The sequence below is a fragment of the Salmo trutta genome, chromosome 7 (assembly GCF_901001165.1).
Source record: "Salmo trutta chromosome 7, fSalTru1.1, whole genome shotgun sequence".
Taxonomy (NCBI): Eukaryota; Metazoa; Chordata; class Actinopteri; order Salmoniformes; family Salmonidae; genus Salmo; species Salmo trutta.
In genome coordinates this window covers 35,280,101-35,307,413 of record NC_042963.1, presented here as the reverse complement: position 1 = coordinate 35,307,413, position 27,313 = coordinate 35,280,101, and the positions used below count along the sequence as shown (strand labels likewise).

The window sequence follows — 27,313 nt, the reverse complement described above, 5'->3', positions numbered from 1 at the left end:
TGCTATGTACGTTGCTAGTGAATGCCTAGTTCTTTTCAGAACATATTGAAAAGTAACCTTTCTTCGTTGTGTTCTTTCATTTTCTTTGACGAAGTCTAAATATTATACAGTTTTTAAAATTCATAGTTACAAAATGTCCGCCATGCAGTCACAGTGTCTCACAGGCTGATTTCCTCAATACTAACCTCTCTCTCACCTTCTCTTCCTTCCCCCAGCTATAATAAAGTCCCGTAGCTGCAGCCATGCTGGAGTGTTCCACGTGGAGGGAGAAGCTCGCTACTCGTTGACCTTTGGCCTGGCCAAGAAACTGTGTGAAAGCCTGGGCGGCACCATCGCCAGCAAGGAACAGGTCACCGAGGCCCACGCCCAAGGCCTAGAGACCTGTAGGTGAGGTCACCCATCCATCTTTATGACTACACAGTGTCCTCTTAGGACCCACATGATGTGCTTTATCAACGGGTAAATAATTAAATGGAAATCAGCAAAAGGACTCCATAAGACTAAGTCACTGTTCCAATATCCACACGAGCGTACCATTTAGAATCAAGCAATGTATTGGATGTGTGTGGTATCCTAGCATGTATATTAAAACGGAAGTGTAAATCTTTCATGTGTTTTTTTATTTGTAGTAGACTACTTACTCATTGAATGACCTACTCTAAATTAAAACCAAAACGCTAATGGTCAAGAAATGGTATTATTATGTAACCTTTTATCATGTTCCTTATCTCAACCTAAACACTTCTAGCAGTTTTGGTTGACTGTGTCAATACTAATTACTTTTTTACTACTTTAGTGTTTAATTACCTATTTAGAAAAGTACAAGGACATAGCAAAAAGCAACAGTCGTGTAGTAGATTACACTGAACAAAAATATAAATGCAACATGTAAAGTGTTGGTCCCATGTTTCATGAGCTGAAATAAAAGATCCCAGAAATGCACAAAAAGTTGATTTATCTCAAATTTTGTGCACAAATTTGTTTACATCACTGTTAGTGAGCATTTCTCCTTTGCCAAGATAATCCAACCAGCTGAGGTGTGGAATATCCATAAGCTTATTAAACAGCATGATCATTACACAGGTGCACCTTGTTTTGGGGACAATAAAAGGCCACTCAAAAATGTGCAGTTTTGTCTCACAACACAATGCCACAGATGTCTCAAGTTTTGAGGGAGTGTGCAATTGGCATGCTGACTGCAGCAATGTCCACCAGAGCTGTTGCCAGAGAATTTAATGTTGTTTTTTCTACCATGAGCCGCCTCCAACCTCGTTTTAGTGAATTTAGCAGTACGTCCAATCGGCCTCACGACCGCAGACCACATGTATGGCGTCGTGTGGGAGAGCGGTTTGCTCATGTCAACGTTGTGAACAGATTGTTCCTTGGTAGCGGTGGGGTTATGGTACAGGCAGGCATAAGCTATGGACAACGAACACATTTGCATTTTTTCGATGTTAAGAGATACCGTGATGAGATCTTGAGGCCCATTGTTGTGCCATTCATCCCCCAAAATAATTTCAAGGCTCCCGAGAGGCGCAGCGGTCTAAGGCACTGCATCTCAGTGCAAGAGGCGTCACTGCAGTCCCTGGTTCGAATCCAGGCTCCATCACATTCGGCCGTGATTGGGAGTCCCATAGGGTGGCGCACAATTGCCCCAGCATTGGCCGGGTTTGGCCGGGGTAGTCCGTCATTGTAAATAAGAATGTGTTCTTAACTGACTTGCCTAGTTAAATAAAGGTTCAATAAAAAATAACCTCATGTTTCAGCATGATAATGCAAGACCCATGTCCCAGTTCTTCCATGGCCTGTATACTCACCAGACATGTAACCTATTGAACATGTTTGAGATGCTATCGGTCGACGAGTACGACAGCGTTTTCCAGTTCCCGCTAATATCCAGCAACTTTTCACAGACAATAAAGAGGAGTGGGACAACATTCCACAGGCCACAATCAACAGCATGATCAACTCTATGCAAAGGAGATGTATCGCGCAGCATGAGGCAACTAGTGGTCACACCATATAGTGACTGGTTTTCTGATCCATGCCCCTACATTTAAAAAAAAGTTATCTGTGACCAACATATGCATATCTGTATTCACAGTCACGTGAAATTCAAATGCTAATATTTGATTTTAGATATGGTTGGATCAGCAACGGAAATACCACCATCCTCAGACAGAAGGCCCATGTTAACTGTGCCAACAACATGACAGGAGTCTTCTTCCACCATGACGCTCCGGACCAACCCTTTGATGCCTTCTGTTTCCATGCATCAGGTGAGTTTTTCTTTTTTCATAGTTCATAGTTCATATTGACCAGGTTTGGCAAGAGCTCCTTGAGAGACAATCACTAAAATACTTGTACATCTTAATGATTCTTGCCATTCTTAGAACTTGAACAGTAACATGTGCTGGAGACAATTGCGCATTTTTGCTTCATTTCTGATCCTTGATCCCAACCTCTGATTTTGACAGATTTGTCTGTGAAGAACTGTGATTTGGCCATCAACCCTGATTCAACAGGACCAGAGAGTGTTCAGGTGACAGATGGAGACCTTGCTTCTGATGCTGCAGGTCAGTCCCGTCTTTTTCACCATCTACATTATCAACAACACAATCAAGAGAATCAACAAAATCATGACATATTCCATCTCCTCTGTATTTCATACAGTATGCCAATCTGCAGCTACACTATCTAATAAGTAAGCCCTGTCCGAGCCCATAGGGGCAGGAGCCTCCTGATTCTGTAGCATATGACAGCTTTCTTGTACAAGTACAATCCCTGGACAGGAGGCTAGTCTGTCACAAGGTTTACACTATCGCTTAAGACCCGTGGATCTTTACAATACTCCCTTTTTGTTTACAAGATCCTACTTCGTAAACTTCTGTCTTATCTAACTTTGCTGTTGAAGTATAGACACCTGCGTTGCCTAACCTGTTCACAGGATTGGTTAACTCTTGAGGTTCTTAGGGTCTCCACCGAGGTAAGTAAATCTGCTTTTATTATTAACATACCGTATTGCTAGATCAAAATTCTAAATACATTTCATATTGATGTTCTGGTGCCATTCGGGCAAGTTAAAGTATTGATCTGGGAATTATTTGTGGAGGAATATGATTTTATATACATATATACATATATACATATATATATAAACTCAGCAAAAAAAGAAACGTCCTCTCACTGTCAAGTGCGTTTATTTTCAGCAAACTTAAAACTTTTTAGGGACAGGCGGGACAATTGTAAATCATGCAGCGTCTTGTGTCACGATCGCAGATTTTAGAGAAACAACAAAGGCCGGTACATATAAGTGTCTTATAACTTGTTAATATAACTGCACTGTCCAATTTACAGTAGCTATTACTGCGAAAAAAATCCATGCTATTGTATGAGGAGAGCTCCTAACAACAAAACACTTTTTTCACCGCGATAGGTTTGATAAATTCACCTCTGAAGGTGAAATGTGTACTTACATTCTGAAATCTTGCTCTGATTTATCATCCAATGGGTCCCAGAGATATCATGAAGTGTCGTTTTGTTAAATAAAATCCTTTTTCATATCCTAAAAAGGTCCATATAACATGCACGATCGAGTTTGTATTTCCACTCGTTCAATTTGCAAAGAAAGGGATCTGTGAAAATCTAACCCTAAACGTTGTTTCAACCAGTCAAATCACGTTTGTATGTATTCCTCAGAGATCCTAGAATGTAACCAGACATCACTATATCATTAGGGGTGTAGTATATCCTATAGGACACAAAATCTGGTCAGAGAGCGACGCCTTCATGGCACACCGATGACGCGGGTGGTTTTCACTTGATCAACTCTAACTTTGTCAAATAAGCACCAATCGGGGTCAAACAAAGCTAGCTGGATAGGCAATGAACTGGGCTTTACGGGAGTAACCCCTGTATCTGTCACAAAATGTCTTCAGAGTTAGGAAGTTATGAAATCTGGTTGTTTTGCAAATGTTGAACTTATTATATGGCTACTAATACTGGAAAAGCTAAATCAAAGTCCAAGTATGCAGATTTTACGATATTCTTGCAGAAATATGTAATATGAATGCAAATATCTTCTCAACGATTTGCCCAAATGTACCTGGGTGACTTCACACTAAATGTCATGTTGTTCGCTCATACTTCAAGTTATCCATCTGAAACTTTGCACATACACTGCTTCCATCTTGTGGACACTATCGAAATTACCAGAGTGATGGCTATAACAGTGACCTTCTCTTGCATTTCAAAGATGGTGGTAAAAAAACACTGGTTGGTTTTTTCTTTGTATTTTCTTCTACCATATCTACTGTGTTATATTCTCCTACATTCAATTTCACATTTCCACACACTTTACAGTGTTTCCTTTCAAATGGTACCAAGAATATGCATATCCTTGCTTCAGGGCCTGAGCTACAGGCAGTTAGATTTGGGTATGTCATTTAGGCGAAAATTTTAAAAAAGGGGACTATCCTTAAGAAGTTTTAAGACATTGAGGTCAGTCAATGCGGACATTTCAAGAACTTTGAAAGTTTCAAGTGCTGCCGAAAAAACAATCAAGCGCTATGATGAAACTGGCTCTCACGAAGACCGCCACAAGACCCAGAGTTATCTCTGCTGCAGAGGGTAAGTTCATTAGAGTTAACTGCACCTGAGATTGCAGCCCAAATAAATGCTTCACAGAGTTCATGTAACAGACACAACTCAACATTAACTGTTCAGTAGAGAATGTGTGAATCAGGCCTTCATGGTCAAATTGCTGCAAAGAAACCACTACTTCAAAAAATATATATTTAACCTTTATTTAACCTTTATTTAACTAGGCAAATCAGCTAAGAACAAATTCTTATTTACAATGACGGCCTACACTGGCCAAACACAGACGACTCTGGGTCAATTCTGTGCTGCCCTATGGGCGCCTACTAAAGGACGCCTATAAGAAGAAGAGACTTGCTTCGGCCAAGAAACACAAGCCATGGACATTGGACCAGTGGAAATCTGTCCATTGGTCTGGAGTCCAAACTAGATATTTTTGTTTCTTTGTGAGACGCAGTGTAGGTGAACAGATAATCTCCGCATGTGTCGTTCCCACCATGAAGCATGGAGGAGGAGGTGTGATGGTGTGGGGATGCTTTGCTTGTGACAATGTGAGTGATTTATTTAGAATTCAAGGCACACTTAACCAGTATGGCTACCACAGCATTCAGGCAATACTCCATCCCATCTGGTTTGGGCTTAGTGGGACTGTAATTTGTTTTTCAACGCGACAATGACCCAACACCTCCAGGCAGTGTAAAGGCTATTTCCAGGTGACGTTGATTGAGAGAATGCCAAGAGTGTGCAAAGCTGTCATCAAAGCCCTCAAATCACTTACTTTTAAGAATCTAAAATATATTTTGATTTGTTTAACACTTTTTTGGTTACAACATGATTCCATATGTTTTATTTCATAGTTGTGATGTCTTTACTGTTATTCTACAATGTAGAAAATAGTACAAATAAAGAAAAACCCTTGAATGAGTAGTTGTGTCCAAACTTTTGACTGGTGCTGTATATATATCAAATCAAAAACAAATTGTATTGTCACATGTGCCGAATACTACAGGTGTAGACCTTAACATGAAATGCTTACTTACAAGCCCTTCAACCCTTAACTAACAATGCAGTTTTAAGAAAAATAAGAGTTAAGAAAAATATTAACTAAATAAACAAAAAATAAAAGAGCAACAATAAAATAACAATAACGATACTATATACAGGGGGTACCGGTACCGAGTCAATTTGAGGGGGAACAGGTTAATCAAGTTAATTGAGGGAATCATTCAAGGGAATGATGAACAGAGTAAAGTACAGAGAGATCCTTGATGAAAACCTTCTCCAAAGCACTCAGGACCTCAGACTGGGGTGAAGGATCACCTTTCAACAGGACAACTACCCTAAGCACACAACCAAGACAATGCAGGAGTGGCTTTGGGACAAGTCTCTGAATGTCCTTGAGTGGCCCAGCCAGAGCCCGGACTCGAACCCGATCAAAAATCTCTGGAGAGACCTGAAAATAACTGTGCAGCTACACTCTCCATCCAACCTGACAGAGCTTGAGAGGATCTGCAGAGACGAATGTGAGAAACTCCCCAAATACAGATGTGCCAAGCTTGTACCGTCATACCCAAGAAAAGTCGAGGCTGTAATCACTGCCAAAGGTGCTTCAACAAAGTACTGAGTAAAGGGTCTGAATAATTACTGTGTGTAAATGTGATATCTCCTTCTGCTCAGGAAGGAGACGTGTTCTGTCTCCTAGAGTCTTGTAAGCCATGTTGTAATCTGATAGCATTAGAAACCAAAAGCTATTATATTGCTATTAAAATATACAGTTGAAGTCAGAAGTTTACATACACTTAGGTTGGAGTCATTAAAACTCTTTTTTTCAACCACTTCACACATTTCTTGTTAACAAACTATAGTTTTGGCAAGTCGGTTAGGACATCTACCTTGTGCATGACACAAGTAATATTTCCAGCAATTGTTTACAGACAGATTATTTCACTTATAATTCACTGTATCACAATTCCAGTGGGTCAGAAGTTTACATACACTAAGTTGACTGTGCCTTTAAACAGCTTGGAAAATTCCAGAAAATTATGTCATGGCTTTAGAAGCTTCTGATAGGCTAATTGACATCATTTGAGTCAATTGGAGGTGTACCTGTGGATATATTTCAAGGCCTACCTTCAAAGTCAGTGCTTGACAGCATGGGAAAATCAAAAGAAATCAGCCAAGACCTCAGAAAAACAATTATAGACCTGGTTCATCCTTTGGAGCAATTTCCAAACACATGAGGGTACCACGTTCATCTGTACAAACAATAGTACGCAAGTATAAACACCATGGGACTACGCAGCCGTCATACTGCTCCAAAACCACCATAAATAAACCAGACTACGGTTTCCAACTGCACATGGGGACAAAGATCGTTCTTCCTGGAGAAATGTCTTCTGCTCTGATGAAACAAAAATAGAACTGTTTGGTCATAATGACCATCGTTATGTTTGCGGAAAAAGGGGGAGGCTTGCAAGCTGAAGAACACCATCCCAACAGTGAAGCATGGGGGTGGCAGCGTCATGTTGTGGGGTGCTTTGCTGCATGAAGGACTGGTGCACTTCACAAAATAGATAGCTTCATGAGGAGGGAAAATTATGTGGATATATTGAAGCAACATCTCAAGACATCAGTCAGGAAGTTAAAACTTGGTTGCAAAAGGGTCTTCCTGACTCTGTTACTCCAGCTCTGTCAGGAGGAATAGGCCAAAATTCACCCCACTTATTGTGGGAAGCTTGTGGAAGGCTACCCAAAATGTTTGACCCAAGTTAAACAATTTAAAGGCAATGCTACCAAATCCTAATGTATGTAAACTTCTGACACACTGGGAATGTGATGAAAGAAATGAAAGCTGAAAGAAAGGGAATTTTTACTAGGATTAAATGTCAGGAATTGTGAAAAACTGAGTTTAATTGTATTTGGCTAAAGTGTATGTAAACTTCTGTCTTCAACTGTATGTTGACTTGGTGACAGTTACAGTGAGGGAAAAAGGTATTTGATCCCCTGCTGATTTTGAACGTTTGCCCACTGACAAAGAAATGATCGGTCTATAATTTTAATGGTAGGTTTATTTGAACAGTGAGAGACAGAATAACAACAAAAAAATCCAGAAAAACACATACCAAAAATTGTATAAATTGATTTGCATTTTAATGAGGGAAAAAAGTATTTGACCCCTCTGCAAAACATGACTTAGTACTTGGTGGCAAAACCCTTGTTGGCAATCACAGAGGTCAGACGTTTCTTGTAGTTGGCCGCCAGGTTTGCACACATCTCAGGAGGGATTTTGTCCCACTCCTCTTTGCAGATCTTCTCCAAGTCATTAAGGTTTCGACGCTGACGTTTGGCAACTCGAACCTTCAGCTCCCTCCACAGATTTTCTATGGGATTAAGGTCTGGAGACTAGCTAGGCCACTCAAGGACCTTAATGTGCTTCTTTTTGAGCCACTCCTTTGTTGCCTTGGCATTGTGTTTTGGGTCATTGTCATGCTGGAATACCCATCCACGACCCATTTTCAATGCCCTGGCTGAGGGAAGGAGGTTCTCTACCAAGATTTGACGGTACATGGCCCTGTCCATCGTCTCTTTGATGTGGTGAAGTTGTCCTGTCCCCTTAGCAGAAAAACACCCCCAAAGCATAATGTTTCCACCTCCATGTTTGACGGTGGGTATGGTGTTCTTGGTGTCATAGGCAGCATTCCTCCTCCTCCAAACACGGCGAGTTGAGTTGATGCCAAAGAGCTCCATTATGGTCTCATCTGACCACAACACATTCACCCAGTTGTCCTCTGAATCATTCAGATGTTCATTGGCAAACTTCAGACGGGCATGTATATGTGCTTTCTTGAGCAGGGGGACCTTGCGGGCGTTGCAGGATTTCAGTCCTTCACGGCGTAGTGTGTTACCCATTTTTTTCTTGGTGACTATGATCCCAGCTGCCTTGAGATCATTGACAAGATCCTCCCGTGTAGTTCTGGGCTGATTCCTCACCATTCTCATGATCATTGCAACTCCACGAGGTGAGATCTTGCATGGAGCCCCAGGCCGAGGGAGATTGACATTTCTTTTGTGTTTCTTCCATTTGCAAATAATCGCACCAACTGTTGTCACCTTCTTACCAAGCTGCTTGGCGATGGTCTTGTAGTCCATTCCAGCCTTGTGTAGGTCTCCAGTCTTGTCCCTGACATCCTTGGAGAGCTCTTTGGTCTTGGCCATGGTGGAGAGTTTGGAATCTGATTGATTGATTGATTCTGTGGACAGGTGTCTTTTATACAGGTAACAAACTGAGATTAGGAGCACTCCCTTTAAGAGTGTGCTCCTAATCTCAGCTCGTTACCTCTATAAAAGACACCTGGGAGCCAGACATCTTTCTGATTGAGAGGGGGTCAAATACTTATTTCCCTCATTAAAATGCAAATCAATTTCTAACATTTTTTCACATGCGTTTTCCTGGATTTTTTTGTTGTTATTCTGTCTCTCACTGTTCAAATAAACCTACCATTAAAATTATAGACTGATCATTTCTTTGTTAGTGGGCAAACGTACAAAATCAGCAGGGGATCAAATACTTTTTTCCCTCACTGTATGTTGTATGGGGAGGATGCTACCACACATGACAAGCACACAAGGTAGGTGTTCACTACAATGAACCAACATAGCCTGACAATCATAGACAAGAAATGCCATAAACTTATTGGGGCTAAACATTAACTTTCCCTGAACTTTCCTTGATAGGCCCACTCCACCGTCAGTCCTTCCCTTAGGCAGTTACTAGAGACCATGGAACTGGAGTTCCACATGTCAGGAGGCCATTCAACAGCCAAAATGCCATCTGGAAATTCCTGCCGTTCATTGTCCTCATATGTACCTATTTTGCTAACAACAATGGCTTGCCAGCCCATGTGGCACCTGAACTGGACTCACGTGAATCATGCATTGGTCTGGGAAACTGCAGTAATCCCAACATCCATATTAGAATTGACTGTGGATGGGGATTGACTGTGAGATAGTGGTCTTTGAGCACCATGTTTGACAAGCTCCACCTCCTCTGCAAACCTTTTACTGTCCATCAAAGCTGAGGGATCACCTTCAAATGTACACTACCATTCAAAAGTTTGGGATGCTGGCCTTCTAGGCAGAGTTCCTCTGTCCAGTGTCTGTGTTCTTTTGCCCATCTTAATCTTTTCTTTTTATTGGCCAGTCTGAGATATGGCTTTTTCTTTGCAACTCTGCCTAGTAAGTCAGCATCCTGGAGTCGCTTCTTCACTGTTGACGTTGAGACTGGTGTTTTGCGGGTACTATTTAATGAAGCTGCCAGTTGAGGACTTGTGAGGTGTCTGTTTCTCAAACTAGACACTCTAATGTACTTGTCCTCTTGCTCAGTTTTGCACCGGGGACTCCCACTCCTCTTTCTATTCTGGTTAGAGCCAGTTTGCTCTGTTCTGTGAAGGGAGTAGTGCACAGTGTTGTACCAGATCTTAAGTTTCTTGGCAATTTCTCACATGGAATAGCCTTAATTTCTCAGAACAAGAATAGACTGACGAGTTTCAGAAGAAACATCTTTGTGTCTGGCCATTTTGAGCCTGTAATCGAACCCACAAATGCTGATGCTCCAGATACTCAACTAGTGTAAAGAAGGAGAGTTGTATTGCTTCTTTAATCAGAACAACAGTTTGCAACTGTGCTAACATAATTGCAAAAGGGTTTTCTAATGATCAGTTAGCCTTTTAAAATGATAAACTTGGATTAGCTAACACAACGTGCCATTGGAACACAGGAGTGATTCTTGCTGATAATGTACGCCTATGTAGATATTCCATCTGCCGTTTCCAGCTACAATAGTCATTTACAACATTAACAATGTCTATACTGTATTTCTGATCAATTTGATGTTATTTTAATATACAGAAAAATGTGCTTTTCTTTAAAAAACAAGGACATTTTTTACTGACCCCAAACTTTTGAATGGTAGTGTGTATGTGTGTGGAGCTGTGCTATGTCCCTCACAACCAACACTTCTTAGTCATAGTCTATGACCTAGCTACACTTTGACTAACCTCTAAGTAACCTGAGGTCACCCTCATGTCACTCTCCACAACTCCTGCTGGGCTTGCCCCAGTCTGTAATCAATGCCAACCACCCACAGTTAATATCGGCCAAATTATAATCATACCTGACTTCCAAAGGAATATAAAATAAATATGTGGAACGTGACCTGTAGGACCTTCGTGACCTGTAGGACCGACATTTAAAAAAAACTCCTTCCAGAGGCCAACTATGCATTGGAAAGATCTAAAGGCAAGTCTGTTTGTGACAGCCCTTTCACAGACTGTCCTTCACAACCAGACAACCAACCATTCCACTACTGGAGTATCCCCAGCATCATTCAGGCTGAGATAATATTCCAGTTAGTCAAAGGGTCTCTTTGGTATGCAAGCAAACTGTAGAAATGGAAACTGATCACTCCACAGCCCCAATACCCCGCCAGTCACACAGGAAGGATACTACACTCATCGCTGTAGCTTGCTCAGATTGACCAGTTAGCTGTGCAAGCTGGTCAGGCCTGAGAACTACAACCACCACTGGCTACTTTGTCTCCTTACCCATTGAAGGACACACTCAACCTTGCTTATGTGGCCCACCTCCTCCACCCATGCATTATTCTACACTGTTTGAATTCAAGGGGTGTGTCACAATATCTATCAATTTAACCACTTTTGCAGTTAAATTGTTTTACTTAACCCTACTTCCTCCAGGGTTGCTGTTGATAATGGCAGAGCCTTGCTGTGATCGCCGAGGGTGTCTCAGGGGGAGTGGGATATGCAAAAAACAAATTCACAATTCACATATGCGTATTAATATACACTTGCACATGTGTGAAATAGGACAAATATACCGTAATTTCCGGACTATTAAGTGCACCTGAATATAAGCCGTACCCACTGAATTACATTATTTTTTTTTTTGAACATAAATAAGCCACACATGTCTATAAGCCGCAGGTGCCTACCGGTACATTGAAACAAATGAACTTTGCACAGGCTTTAACGAAACACGGCTTGTAACAAAAATAAATAGTCTTTAACGAAACACGGCTTGTAACAAAAATAAATAGTCTTTAACGAAACACGGCTTGTAACAAAAATAAATAGGCTTTAACGAAACACGGCTTGTAACAAAAACAAAAAAATTAGCAGTAAGCTTTTGTTGTCTTTTTGCACTGAGCCAATTCCTCACGCTACTGTTTCCAACGTCTTATCATCGACTCATTAAGACCAAGCTCCCGTGCAGCAGCTCTATTTCCTTTTCCAACAGCCAGATCAATCACCTTCAACTTGAAAGCTGCATCATATGCATTTCTCCGTGTCTTTGCCATGATGAGGGTGACAAAATGACTACTGTAATCAGAATGATGGGAAGTTTGAGAGTGCTCGATTTAATCTAAACAGTAAACAAAAAAGTTGTTTGACCTTAACCCATTCGGCAATTTCATTGGTCTAATGAAAGCTTCATGCTGCCAAAAAACTGAGCACGTCACAGAATGTGTTTTTTTGGAGAAAAGAAAATTGAAAGCGGGAAAAATCCATATATTAGCCGCGTCATTGTTTAAGCCGCGAGGTTCAAAGCCTGGGAAAAAAGTTGCGGTTTATAGTCCGGAATTTACGGTACTGAAAACCACAGTCTTAATAATAAGGAGATAGATATGTATTGCTATCTCAACAGACATCTTTTATATGATATGATTTATTGGTAATTCGATCTTCCATGTTCTCATTTCCTACAGAAACAGTACAGTAAATGCATGTGGAAATGACTGTGTAACTCGTTGTAATGACCGGTAAACAGATCATTACACTCTGGTACACAACAGATGATGTCATAGGTTACATAATGGATGTCAAAAGATAGGCGTGAGATCGCTTATCACCGTGATGATATCCACTTGGAAACTTTCTGGCCAGGCAGTCTTGGCAGACACAAACAAAAGCCATCAATCACCTACCTGACAGGCCATTCATCTCCAGGTCAATTACAGGGCTGTCTCTCTAGTCTCCACAAGCTTCCTTCACTTCTCCATCCCTTTATGGTAATCACTGATCTATACAGTAGGTGATTGGACAGATGAAAGCATGTCTACCCCCCATTGCTTTCACCAATCCAACCTTGACAGATTTTGGATAACCTCTTGGAATGAGGGGATGTGTTTTGTGAATAATAGTTTTATATAGTTATAATTTTATATAGTTATAGTTTTATAATAGTTTTAATATCAGAACTGGGCTCATGCATCTTTCTGGTCTGTTTTCCCACAGGTGAAGCCACAGAGCAGTCTAAGACAGTGGAGGTCCCAGAGGAGAAGACAGACATCCAGACATATGCCCCAGCAGTGGTGGAGGACCAGGACCAGGTACAGCCAGAGACCACAGAGGGAACCCCAGAGGACAGAGCCCAGCCTGAGGACAGAACCAGCACAGAGCCTGACACAGTGGACACCACCTCCGCACCTGAGAAACAGGGAGCAGAGAGCCCCACTGAGGTAGTTGAGAAAGTGGACCCGACCCAACCTGCATCCACTGAGGCTAGCCCAGAGGAACCAACATCAGGGGCTGAGGGTGAGGCCTCAGAGGGGGCAGCCACAGAGAGCCCTGACAGGGAGGAAGAGCAGACTGAGGGGGATGAGACCCAGTCAGCCGGCCACACTGGGGTGCTGGCCACTGAGATGGAGGACACCACCGGGTCTGGGATGCTACCGACTGTCACTGAGGAGGGGGCCTCTTCTATTGCACCACCTGTTGGACAGCCAGGAGAACCACAGGGCTCAGCCAGCGAGGAGAATGTGCAGGAGGAGGAGGAGGGGGGAGGGGGTAAGGAATTACTATGTTTGTTACATTCATAATATCACATACAGAATACTGTTTTTTGCTTTGCTTTGTCATTCAGTTTGTTATCATGAACAATTATAATGACAATGTATTTAATTTAATTGGCACACTTTAAAATACAAATACATCTCAAGTAAATCATATATCATGTCAGAACAGAGAAACATAAGAGGTACAAAACAAGTGCCTGGCATTACCCTGCAACAATCATACTTTTCATATAGGATTTCTGTGACAGGATGAATCAAAAGCTTTCCCTGAGCCTAAAAATAGCAGTTGTGATACTCAAGGGCAGGAAGTCCCCCAGTACATTGTGGTCCTAATGCAGATGCCAATCATTCTGCTGCTGCTGCAAAATGTTGAACCAGCAACCATTGTCCAGTCAGTGTGGTATGTATAAATGTTTACATGAGGTGTTCCTCTTTAGACCCCTGGTTACACCCCAGAGAGAGGAAATTGGTGGAATTTGGTTAGGAAGCCTAACCTAAAGATACATTCTGTGTTTATCTCAAATAGCCTTTTTTGCTTCCACACAAAGATGTATTTAGCTACGTTTTTGTAAACAAAAATATAATCACCACCAAAAAAATTGACATCTCCATGATGAAACGTTTAATACTATGACATTCATCTATAATGACAGAAATAGTTTTAAAAGTTTTACAAAATGTTTAAAGATGTATCAACTGATGTGTTCATCTTCAGTCGTATCATTAATCAAAGCCATTTAATAACTGGCAGAGTCTAGCCAGAATCACGACAACACATATCTCTATAACATCACTGCCCTCTGGCTATACTGTACTACTGTTTCCAAGGCGACTCAAAAATCTGTGCTTTCAAGGTGATTAATTTAATCATATCAATCTCTAAATATACATCTCCGTGTTCATCATTCTCCACATTATCATTCAATCTCTAATACAGTCTTCTCTGACTGTAATAACTAGCACCATCTTTACCTGTTTTTATCTTTACATAAAAAGTGAGTATCCTTTACATTATCTTGAAAGTGCTAAGTCTGAGAACTCAGAGAAGAATTCTTGGAACAAATAGCCTACCATCCACACACAGCAAAGTTTGGTCCGACTCTGGGAAATTAAAGAACTAACCTCGCCCCCTGGTGTTGGTGTGTGAAATAGATTGTGGATTAAAACTCCCATTTCCACTCTTGTTTGTAATGTAATATCCGTGTGCATTTAGAGTTATATAAGAAGACATCTGGCACTAGTTATAAAAACTATATCCAACTGTATATACAAATATTCAAGTGCAAGGAATCATTTGCATAGTCAGCTCTGGTTGCTGAAAGAAGAATCTGTAAATGTAAATCTAAAAAACAAATGGTAAAGTTGTAGTTTGATGCCACTTTCAAATAAAATAAGCACTCAGATTGACCACCATTCATGAAGAAATATTCCATGGAGGCTTGAAAGTTTGTCTTTCTCTGTGTGTCCTCTCCTCTGTGGAGTTTGTTTGAAGAAGGCTCCCCCTCTTGTGACCGGATGAGGGAGAGTGTGAAAGAGAGGAGAGAAAGAGAGGAGCACTAGTACACCACTGGCTGTGCCTCAGCATGACTCTTCCTCTCAACTCCCCATCTGTACTGGCTCAAATTCTCAATACAATACCTCTATATAAACAATCTCTGCATCCAGTGATTTAATGTAATACACAGACCCTTTTAATACAGTAGCTAATATGTGGGTTGAATGCTCCTATAGCGTATTCCTATGGGCCATCAACTTGTATTTTGTAGCACTGAATCATTCAGTCAAATCTATCTTAATAATGGTGTGTTTGTGCACTACTTTGCACCACTGAGATTCACTTAAGTCTTGAATAGTGAATAGTGTAAGCAAGAGGACCCCCAAGTTGTGTTATAATATAACAACTGCTGGCCCACAGCCTTTTATTATTCATTACATTATAATTGGATTCTTATTCATTAGATGTATTTCTGTATTTTGATTATTTAATGCAGGGGTGTCAAACTCATTCGACGGAGGGCAGAGTGTCTGCGGGTTTTAGTTTTTTTCTTTCAGTTAAGACCTACTGTAAACAACCAGGTGACGGGAGTTCCTTACTAATTAGCGACCATAATTCATAAATTAAGTACAGGGGTGAGCGAAAACTTGCAGACGCTCGGCCCTCCTTGGAATGAGTTTGACACCTGTGATCCAATGAGACAGTTTAGAAGTAGAGGGGGAGACAAGGAGGGATACGACAGGAGACACAGTAGGAAGTGTGGACGTAGGGATAGGACAGGAGACACAGTAGGAAGTGTGGACGTAGGGATAGGACAGGAGACACAGTAGGAAGTGTGGACGTAGGGATAGGACAGGAGACACAGTAGGAAGTGTGGATGTAGGGATAGGACAGGAGACACAGTAGGAAGTGTGGACGTAGGGATAGGACAGGAGACACAGTAGGAAGTGTGGACGTAGGGATAGGACAGGAGACACAGTAGGAAGTGTGGACGTAGGGATAGGACAGGAGACACAGTAGGAAGTGTGGACGTAGGGATAGGACAGGAGACACAGTAGGAAGTGTGGACGTAGGGATAGGAGAGGAGACACAGTAGGAAGTGTGGACGTAGGGATAGGACAGGAGACACAGTAGGAAGTGTGGACGTAGGGATAGGACAGGAGACACAGTAGGAAGTGTGGATGTAGGGATAGGACAGGAGACACAGTAGGAAGTGTGGACGTAGGGATAGGACAGGAGACACAGTAGGAAGTGTGGACGTAGGGATAGGACAGGAGACACAGTAGGAAGTGTGGACGTAGGGATAGGACAGGAGACACAGTAGGAAGTGTGGACGTAGGGATAGGACAGGAGACACAGTAGGAAGTGTGAACGTAGGGATAGGACAGGAGACACAGTAGGAAGTGTGGACGTAGGGATAGGAGAGGAGACACAGTAGGAAGTGTGGACGTAGGGATAGGAGAGGAGACACAGTAGGAAGTGTGGACGTAGGGATAGGACAGGAGACACAGTAGGAAGTGTGGACGTAGGGATAGGACAGGAGACACAGTAGGAAGTGTGGACGTAGGGATAGGACAGGAGACACAGTAGGAAGTGTGGACGTAGGGATAGGACAGGAGACACAGTAGGAAGTGTGAACGTAGGGATAGGACAGGAGACACAGTAGGAAGTGTGGACGTAGGGATAGGAGAGGAGACACAGTAGGAAGTGTGGACGTAGGGATAGGACAGGAGACACAGTAGGAAGTGTGGACGTAGGGATAGGACAGGAGACACAGTAGGAAGTGTGAACGTAGGGATAGGAGAGGAGACACAGTAGGAAGTGTGGACGTAGGGATAGGACAGGAGACACAGTAGGAAGTGTGGACGTAGGGATAGGACAGGCGACACAGTAGGAAGTGTGGACGTAGGGATAGGACAGGAGACACAGTAGGAAGTGTGGACGTAGGGATAGGACAGGAGACACAGTAGGAAGTGTGGACGTAGGGATAGGACAGGAGACACAGTAGGAAGTGTGGACGTAGGGATAGGACAGGAGACACAGTAGGAAGTGTGGACGTAGGGATAGGACAGGAGACACAGTAGGAAGTGTGGACGTAGGGATAGGACAGGAGACACAGTAGGAAGTGTGGACGTAGGGATAGGACAGGAGACACAGTAGGAAGTGTGGACGTAGGGATAGGACAGGAGACACAGTAGGAAGTGTGGACGTAGGGATAGGACAGGAGACACAGTAGGAAGTGTGGACGTAGGGATAGGACAGGAGACACAGTAGGAAGTGTGGACGTAGGGATAGGACAGGAGACACAGTAGGAACTGTGGACGTAGGGATAGGACAGGAGACACAGTAGGAAGTGTGGACGTAGGGATAGGACAGGAGACACAGTAGGAAGTGTGGACGTAGGGATAGGACAGGAGACACAGTAGGAACTGTGGACGTAGGGATCAATCTGGTAGAGGATGTATTGCTATGGGGGTAATGACACCCCAAAATGTGCACTACTTTCCACCAGAGCCCTGTGTGAGAAATAGGGTGGCATTGATTTACCCTATGAGATAATAATCAGATAAACTGTTCTGTTCTGTGCTAAGGTTATGGGGAGTTTACCATATTGTTCTCATTATAACACTTGGCACAATGTCACTTTAAAAACAACAATAACTCATCAATTACTTTGCAATGAAATGTTGGCATTCGCTCTCAGGTGCCAACTCTGCCCCAACGAGACAGTTCCACATTCCTTAGTAGGTTCAGTTCATTCCACAGCTATAACATCAGCCCTGTTGTAGCACATGATTCCTAGTCATCACATAATAGTGTTCTACATCATCACATGATATTGCACTAAATCACAGTCTGTCAGTGCTCATACCCAGGCCGTCTGTCTGATTGACAAGATTGACACAGGTCTTCATCACACTTCAGTGTGATAACCAAGCACTATTATTGGGGTCTACTGCGCTCTCTCCAGGGGCTCTGTGTGTGTTACCTGGGTGGACGTGTATGGCATCTGATGACACCAGTTGACATCTATGTGTAATTCATTTGTGAGGCATCAGAGATGTTTGTTTAACACTGCATCTCATTGTTCTCCCCATGTAGTCCCAGATCAGCCCATTCCCAGGGGGAGGATGAATCCAGGTGAGGGAGTAGCCCCTACTCCAGCCGGGCAGGAGAATAGTAGCACACCTGGTGAGTGGCCCACTACCCCTAATATCTCTACCAGTAGTATTAATACTATTGTTGTACATGCCATGAGTGATTAGTTGAATAATGGCCATGTAATTACAATGTATTACATGGTTTAATGCAGTGATTCTCAATTGGTGGGTCGTAAACCAAATTTGGGTCGCAGGAGGTTTTGTGTGGGTCGCAGGTGTCTGAGTTTTTTTTATGAAAAGAAAACCCAGTCTGAACTTGAAATGACTTAAACCAGGTAGAATGTGTGTAGAAATGATAATGAACTTACATGTTTAAACAATTTATCTTCAATCACAGTATTTTCAGTATAGCGCTATTAGCACCGTTATGGTTGAATGTGTGGTCTTAAATCAGTGAGTTTATTAACAGTCAACATCAATAATATGGGCAAAATGTAGTTATTGACAATGAAAGAGGTGGGAATGTTGTTCCCTTGTCATACAGTTGGTACATTTAATATCAATATAGCATTACAAATATTTTTCCAGATTGTATTTTGCCGATTCTTTTTTAGCAATGCGAATATTGGGTCATGACTGAGACCACCTGGTTTAATTTGGGTCCCTAGGCAAAACCAGTTGAGAACCACTGGTTTAATGGATTCATAAAGTATTAATAATTGAGCAAACAATTTAATTTATATAGCACTTTTCAAAGCACTTTGCATTGTAAAGGGGCATATGCTACACCTCCAAGTGAGAAACATTATAGACATGAATTATTAATGTTATTCAACCTTTCTCATTTCTTTCCTCTGTGCAGATTGGCTGGTCATTGTGGGAGTGGTTGTGGCAGTGGGCGCTATTCTCCTCGTGTGTGCTGCTGTGGCCAAGCGGAAGAGGTAGGTCTCATTTCACCAATTGGAATTCTGATCGAAAATGAACTGTGTACATTGCTCCTTCTCTCTGTCTGTTAGCTGGTGGCAGTATCCTAATGTGTTCACTGCTCCCTTTCTCTGTCTGTTAGCTGGTGACAGTATCCTAATGCTAATGTGTTCACTGCTCCCTCTCTCTGTCTGTTAGCTGGTGACAGTATTCTAACGTGTTCACTGCTCCCTCTCTCTGTCTGATAGCTGGTGACAGTATCCTAACGTGTTCACTGCTCCCTCTCTCTGTCTGATAGCTGGTGACAGTATTCTAACGTGTTCACTGCTCCCTCTTTCTGTCTGTTAGCTGGTGACAGTATTCTAACGTGTTCACTGCTCCCTCTCTCTGTCTGTTAGCTGGTGACAGTATTCTAACGTGTTCACTGCTCCCTCTCTCTGTCTGTTAGCTGGTGACAGTATTCTAATGTGTTCACTGCTCCCTCTCTCTGTCTGTTAGCTGGTGTCAGTATCCTATTGTGTTGACCTCTCTCTCTCTCTCTCTCTCTCTCTCTCTCTCTCTCTCTCTCTCTCTCTCTCTCTCTCTCTCTCTCTCTCTCTCTCTCTCTCTGTCTGTCTGTTAGCTGGTGCGGTCAGCAGCAGACCCTGATGATCACCAACAAGGATGGTAGTGACGGGAATGGGGCGGCGGTGTCCGTGGCTAGCTCCCGGGCCCAGGAGAGAGAGCAGGAGATGGTGACCCTGATGAACAAAGAGAAGATCCAGGAAAACTGCAACACAGAGGAGTTCACCGTTATCACACTGGATGAGTCCCCAGAGAAAGGACAGCTGGCATGAGAGAGGAGAGGAGGAGGACAAGGAGGAAAAGAGAGAGGGGGACAGAAGGATAGATAAAGATGAGTAGCTACGGGGGTGCTGACACTGGGGCAGGACTAGAGAAGGTCTGACTGGGGGTGGAGATGGACACTTTGGCCTGCTACCAAGCAGACAGACACATTGAACATGCCAGCTGGGGTTGGGTGGGGGATTTGTAAATGTAAGGGATGGTTAATACTCTATTGATTCTGTTGCTGTATTCTGGGGAGAATGGCTGGTTTGTCCCACCTTGTTACTAAGGTGCAACATCGGAAACTGGCCCTGTCCTTTGCCTGTCTCTCAGTGTGTGTGTGTGTGTGTGTGTGTGTGTGTGTGTGTGTGTGTGTGTGTGTGTGTGTGTGTGTGTGTGTGTGTGTGTGTGTGTGTGTGTGTGTGTGTGTGTGTGTGTGTGTGAGGTGTGAGGTGTGTGTGTGTGTGTGAGGTGTGTGTGTGTTTGTGTATGCACAGTATGTACCGTATGTCAGTGTGGGTGGGAGTTCTTAAAGGTGGGGGGTGGGGGTCTTGGTTTGCCCACCAAGACCAGTAGGAGGTTGAGGTTTAGGTTGAGGGGAAGGACATTGTTGATAGTGTGTCACTTGAAGCTTTTGAGGCATTGAGTTGGAAAAACAGGCGCGCAGAAATGTGAAAACGAAACTGACGTCATCAAGTAATTTGGCTGGATGTTCATGGGATTAATATTGTTTATTATGGATGGTTAAATGTGGGACATTGTGGCCCACTGATGTCTATGCTCTTCCCCTGTTTTCTTTCAATATTACCCTTCTGTATATTTCAATTGGTTCATGTGGATTGGGATTTTGTTTTTTACAAGAAAACACAACGAGATGTTAGTATTTTAATTTATGCAGTTTGGATTTTTCTTTCTATTTTTGCTTCTGTATATAATGTACACGTATTTTCCAAATGCCTTAGCAACAGTTGTCATTCATCTTTTTTGGCATGCAATGCCCTTTAATGAGTAAATAAAAGCTGTCATATTTGAGAATTATTTAATCAAATTCAGAACCTATGGTCTTCAATTGTGATAGAACATTTGCAATAGTCAGAGTAGATATTGTATGAATCAACTTCCTGTATAGTATTCAAGACTGTGCATTTTAAATACCTTTTTTTTATGATGTCTATTAACATGGTCTGTATAAATAATACATTCATGTTGAGTAGCGCACAGGATTGTATGGAATATCAACAGCTTTCGGAGAATAGATGCAATGGTCAGATGTGGATGTTGGAGTACACGTATCACATGTACTTACCATATACGTCACCTCATGCTATATTGACAGAAATGTGCCGTTTACAATGACCTAGCATTGTGTAGTAATGCATTACACTGTGATGGAACCTAATAACTGTTGTTAACGGCCAACATGAAAATCAATGTACAATCCTGAGGAGTGACTGTGTCCCTCACTGACAAAATAATTGATCTGGCTGGACACACTGACAACAACACATGATCTTGACACAGATATTACAGTAATGGGCAGAACAGTAGAACTCCAAGCACAACCCTGGATTCTACTTCTCTGGGCTCCTTTGTAACAAAGCAGCAGAGGCCATCATATTTCTGTGGCTCTCCCTGTTATGTGCACCAGAGAGAGGGAGGTTGATTAATTCTGGCTTGGAGCTCTGTGTCTCCATACTGATCCAGGTCCCAATGTGCCCATTGCTCCACACCTCCATGTGATTACATAATAATCTTTATGCTGTCTCTTTCTTTCATAGGCAAATCACTTTTATGTGTGATTGTCTGTGGATATTATGAATCCTCCCATATCAGTTTGAGAGTACATTTGTCATGCCTTTTGAATAAGCGGCATGACAAATGTGTGTCCCAGCTTTTTTGTGTGGCTTTTTGCCTCTGTTTTTGTTCCTCTCTGGTCTTGCTCTCATTTGATTCACTTTGAGGAAAATTTGAAAATGTATTAGGGTAGGAGTGTGTAATGATGAATTAATTAAACATTGTTAATGAGAAAATATGTGTAAAGTCATGGATGAAATAAATGTGTATAGAGGAAATGTTTGATTGTGGTGTTCATTCAGCGGGCAGGAGGGAGGGAGGGAATGGAGAGAAAAGGGGTTGCTCGGGAGAAGGAGAAAGTATGGTTGCCATGGTATCCCAGTCATGATGCAAGAGTATGTTTTTACCCAGGCAAGACAGAGAGACAGTAAGACAAAGACAGCCATTTTGAAGGCTGGAAAGGCCATGTTCTTGTACGTGTCTGTGATTACATCTTGAAAGGTTAAACCCGTCTCATATAGCTACTTCAGCTAAGTCAACTAATATTCTAAAATAGTATCAGTGCCTTGAGAAATTATTAACAACCTTTGACTATTCCACGTTTTGTTGTGTTACAAATGTGGGGTTAAAATTGACTAAATTGTCAAAGATCTACACAAAATACTTTGTCAAAGTGGAAGAAACATTTTATATTTTAATCTATTAATGGAAAATAAAACACAAATATTTGTTGATTAGATATGTATTCAACCCCCTGAGTCAATACATGTTAGAATCACCTTTGGCAGCAATTACAGCTTTGAGTCTTTCGGGGTAAGTCTTTAAGAGCTTTACACGCCTGGATTGAACAAATATTTGCCCATTATTCTTTTAAATCATCAAGCTCTATCAAATTGATTGTTTATCATTGTTGGACAGACATTTTCAAGTCCTGCTATAGATTTTCAAGACGATTTAAATCTAAAGTGTAACTATACTACTCAGGAACATTCAATGTTGTCTAGGTAAGCAACTACAGCGTAGATTTGGCCTCGCGTTTTAGGTTATTGTTGAAAAGCAGACTGAATCAGATTTTCTTCTAGGATTTTGCCTGTGCTTAGCTATATTCCATTTATTTTAGTTGTAAAATAACTCCCTAGGCCTTGCCGATGACAAGCATACCCATAACAGGATGCAGGCACCACCATTCTTGAAAATGCGAAGAGTGATACTCAGTGATATGTCGTGTTAGATTTGCCCCAAACATAACACTTTGTTTTCAGGAAAAAAAGTTAATTTCTTTTACACATTTTTTGCAGTATTGCTTTAGTGCCTTATTTCAAACAGGATGCATGTATTCTGTACAGGCTTCCTTCTTTTCACTTTGTCATTAATGTTGTTGATCCATCCTCAGTTAATTCTTATCTCAGCCATTAAACTCTGTAACTGTTTTGAGCTCATGGTGAAATCACTGAGCGGTTTCCTTCCTCTCTGGCAGATGATTTAGGAAGGGTGTCTGTATCTTTGTAATGACTGGGTGTACTGATATACTGTACCATCCAAAGTGTAAAATTAATAACTGCACCATGTTGAAGGGGATATTCAATGTCTGCTTTTTTTACACATCTACCAATACATGCCTTTGCGAACCAAAGGAAAACCTTATTGGTCTTTGTGGTTGAACCTGTGCTTGAAAAACACTGCTCGACTTAGGAACCTTACAGATAATTGTATGTGTGGGGTACAGATATGGGGTAGTCATTTAAAAAGCATGTCAAACATTAGGGTGGCTTGGGGTGAAATGTCCCCCAGGGTTAAACCACATTGTCACCAATATTTTTGTTTTAACAGTTTCCCTGGATGCCAGTAGTCTTGCTCGATTCAAAGTGTCATCTGTCTCATCTCAACTTTTTAAGTAACTCCAGCAAAATATGTTTTAAGATACATTGACGTAATATTTTGTCTTTTAGCAAAAGTTACAGTATATATGCATAATCTAATGAAGTTAGATCTATACTTATTGACTCAAGACAATTCAGCTTTTAATTTTGAATTTGTTTGTAAATATTTCTAAAAACATAATTCCACTTTGACATTATTGGGTATTGCGTGTAGATCAGCGACACAAATCGATTTTAAACACAACGCAACAAATTGTGGAAAAAGTAAAGGGGTGTGAATACTTTCTGAAGGCACGTAGGTACCGAAATTTCCGGACTATTAAGCGCACCTGAATATAAGCCGCACCCACTGAATTTAAAAAAAAATATTATTTTGAACATAAATAAGCCGCACATGTCTATAAGCCGCAGGTGCCTACCAGTACATTGAAACAAATTAAGTTTACACAGGCTTTAATGAAACACGGCTTGTAACAAAAATAAATAGTCTTTAATGAAACACAGCTTGTAACAAAAATAAATAGGCTTTAACGAAACACGTCTGTGAAAAAAAAAAAACTGCAGTAAGCTTTAGTTGTCTTTTTGCACTGAGTCAATTCCTCACACTGCTGTTTCCCATGTCTTATCATCGACTCATTAAGACCAAGCTCCCATGCAGCAGCTCTATTTCCTTTTCCAACAGCCAGATCAATCGCCTTCAACTTGAAAGCTGCATCATATGCATTTCTCCATGTCTTTGCCATGATGAGGGTGACAAAATGACTACCGTAATCAGAATGATGGGAAGTTTGAGAGTGCTCGATTTAATCTAAACAGTAAACAAAAAAGTTGTTTGACCTTAACCCGTTCGGCAATTTCATTGGTCTAATGAAAGCTTCATGCCGGCAAAAAACTGAGCACGTCACAGAATGTGTTTTTGGTGAAAAAAACATTGAAAGCGTGAAAAATCCATATATTAGCCGCGTCATTGTTTAAGCAGCGAGGTTCAAAGCCTGGGAAAAAAGTTGCTGCTTATAGTCCGGAATTTACGGTTTATTTTGGTAACACTTTACATTTAACATTACATGTCATGACACCTATTATAACTAGCTTCATGGAATGTCTTACTGTATGTACCTGTTGTAAGGTTTGTTGAATGCCTTAAGTGCGGCTCCAGTAAACTGTTTCATTGTTTCTTATAAAAGAGGGAACTACTACATCCTGATGTTAGATGTCCATACACAAGCCTAGCCCTCAATTTTCTGTGAAAGTTCTATAACTCCTGAGATCACCTTGTCAGAAGAACCTCACCTTACAAGAAAGAAAGATGAAAGTACAATGTTTGCTTTTTGATTTTATTCTTAGTCAGAATGACAGTGATATGCTGTGTTTAAATCTTCTCCTTCTGTAGGCTATAATACTGCTACGATCATCATAAATAAAACAGTGTTATTTTTCTATAATTTAAGGATGGGGTGTATGAGACTTCCTGCAAGCGCTGCTCCTTATTTTAGCATACTTCACTGTCCCATTGTGAACATCAGGACGTTGGACTGGTTTCTGGTACTCCAGAAGCTTCTCTTCCATTTCCTTACTCTTATCCTCTGCAGAAAAGAAATATTAACAAGAATGACAACTATGCTGAAGCTTTATTATCTTCTGTGCACGATTATTACCTGTGATTAATCAACATTTGCATTTGTCATACTTGCTGTCATTTACTGGTGACATAAACTACAGTATATTTAGCTCTTTAGAATAGACAGTCCATGCCTGAGCAAAAGAAGGAACATTCTTGGTGCCATACTAACCAAAGTGCTGATAAAAATAGTAATGCGCTGTAGATCTGGATCTACAGACTGAGCTCCTCTTGGTCTCCTCACAGCATGTGTATCTACCATCCTGGTAACTCTTTTTGTGGTTGATAATGGTCTCAAACTCATGCTCCAGACAGTTGGCATTGACCTGGGCCACCTCCTCTCGAAAGTGTCCCTTGCTGTCCTCGTCTATAATGCAATGGAAACCTCCCAGCAATGTTCCATAGAGCTCAATGATTTCCACAGCAAGGAGATCATTGGTGATGTCCTCTGTTCCCAGCAGGTGGGACACCTCGTGGATGAGGGTGCCTGGTTTAGAATCCTGGCACAGGTCATCTGGTGCTGACCAGAATTCCTTGCACAATGGACCAAGTTGTACCCGTCTTCGGGACAGACGTAGGCAAAGGTCTCACTCTCCCCAGGGTCTGAGTCCTCTCTGAAGCTCATCTCCTTCATCATCTGCAGAAGGTCCCTGAGGAGCGTCTCCATTGGGATGCAGCAGAAATGGTAGGAGCCCAAGGGCTCTGACCAGCTGTAGCCAAAGCTGACTGGAAAGACATAGAAGCGCTGCTCCAAAGCATCCTCCAGTATCTCGTTGGTTGTCCTCCTAGCCTGCTCAGAAACCACCAACTTCTCTCCACTCTGCTCTGTTATGTAGGAAGACTTCTGCAGGGCAGAGAATACTAACATTTCTGCCATGGTGTTAATATTAAAGTACAGCTTGTCTGTAAGTCTGAACCATCCTGCTCAGGTTTACCAGGTTCTGTCTATCCTATCTTTCAGCTCCTCATTGATGATCAGCCTTTTATACACACACATACTTTCCCTTTAGGGAAGTTGTGAGACGTAAGCAAAAGCGAAAGTACACATGGCTGGAATTCCCTTCACGTTGTGCAACACACACATACCGACAGTACACAAGAGTAAGGATGTTCTCTAAGTAGTTCGGAAACTGATCATTTGGTTCTCACCTGCAATCTGTAATTCCTTCATCACATGCTTTAAACTATAAGTATTATGTGTGTCATGATATTGGTTTGTCTTCTGTTGTTTGCACTGCGATTTTATGGTTAAGCAATAACACCCGAGGAGGTGTGATATTTGGTCAATATACCACATCTAAGGGCTGTTCTTCTGCACGACGCAACGCGGCGTGCCTGGACACAGCCCTTAGCTGTGGTATATTGGCCATATATCACAAACCCGAGGTACCTTATTGCTATTATAAACTGTTTACCAACGGAATTAGAGCAGTAAAAATAGGTCTACCAAAATGTACTATTGTGTACCTTAGTAGCGCTTCCCTTCCTCTTCTTTCTACCAGTAAAAATAAGTGTTTTGTCATACCCGTGGAATACGGTCTGATATACCACGGCTGTCAGCCAATCAGCATTCAATGCTCGAACCACCCAGTTTATAATTAAACTTAATATGGTGCATGTGTGAGGCAGGTGTGTCCTGTCCTTATAGAAAAGTGTCCTGATCTCTTTACACCAGTTGTGCTCATCTATTTTTCAGTTCGTATTGTTATTCATCTGTATTTCCTTTTCTGTTACTCCTCCATTTTGTGTGTTTGGTGTCCAGTTTGTGACAGAAATGCAGAGAAATACAGTACTGTACATGAAGTAAATGTGTCCATACAATTTATCAATGTTCATCAATATAATATGAATTAATCACCTTTGTTATGCTGGTGTTAGGTTTTGTTCCCCCTGTCAATCTATTTCTCTCTATTTTGCTGTCTATTTCTCTCTCTCTCTGAGATGTGGGGAAAGGGCACATAATTACTGAGGTTTAATTGGAGAAGCAACACAGAGACAGGGGTCCAATAGAGCCAAAGCAAAAGGCTGCAGTGAATTATTCATAATGTGTGTGTGTGTCTGTGTGTGTGTGTGTGTGTGTGTGTGTGTGTGTGTGTGTGTGTGTGTGTGTGTGTGTGTGTGTGTGTGTGTGTGTGTGTGTGTGTGTGTGTGTGTGTCAACTGACCTTAAGTCAATCCTCAGAGTACAGTATAGTATGCCATGAAA

The 27,313-nt window shown here is 41.7% G+C and overlaps 1 protein-coding gene across 1 annotated transcript; it reads left to right on the top strand.

Annotated features, from left to right (window-relative positions):
- Positions 1-207: 207 nt before the first annotated feature.
- On the top strand, positions 208-21,888 carry LOC115197312 (uncharacterized protein KIAA0754). Its single transcript, XM_029758705.1, has 7 exons — positions 208-387; positions 2,140-2,279; positions 2,478-2,576; positions 12,912-13,463; positions 18,069-18,158; positions 18,930-19,008; positions 19,614-21,888. The coding sequence occupies exons 2-7, from the start codon at positions 2,210-2,212 to the stop codon at positions 19,825-19,827; spliced, it is 1,104 nt and encodes a 367-aa protein (XP_029614565.1). The 5' UTR covers positions 208-387; positions 2,140-2,209; the 3' UTR covers positions 19,828-21,888.
- The last annotated feature ends 5,425 nt before the right edge of the window (positions 21,889-27,313 follow it).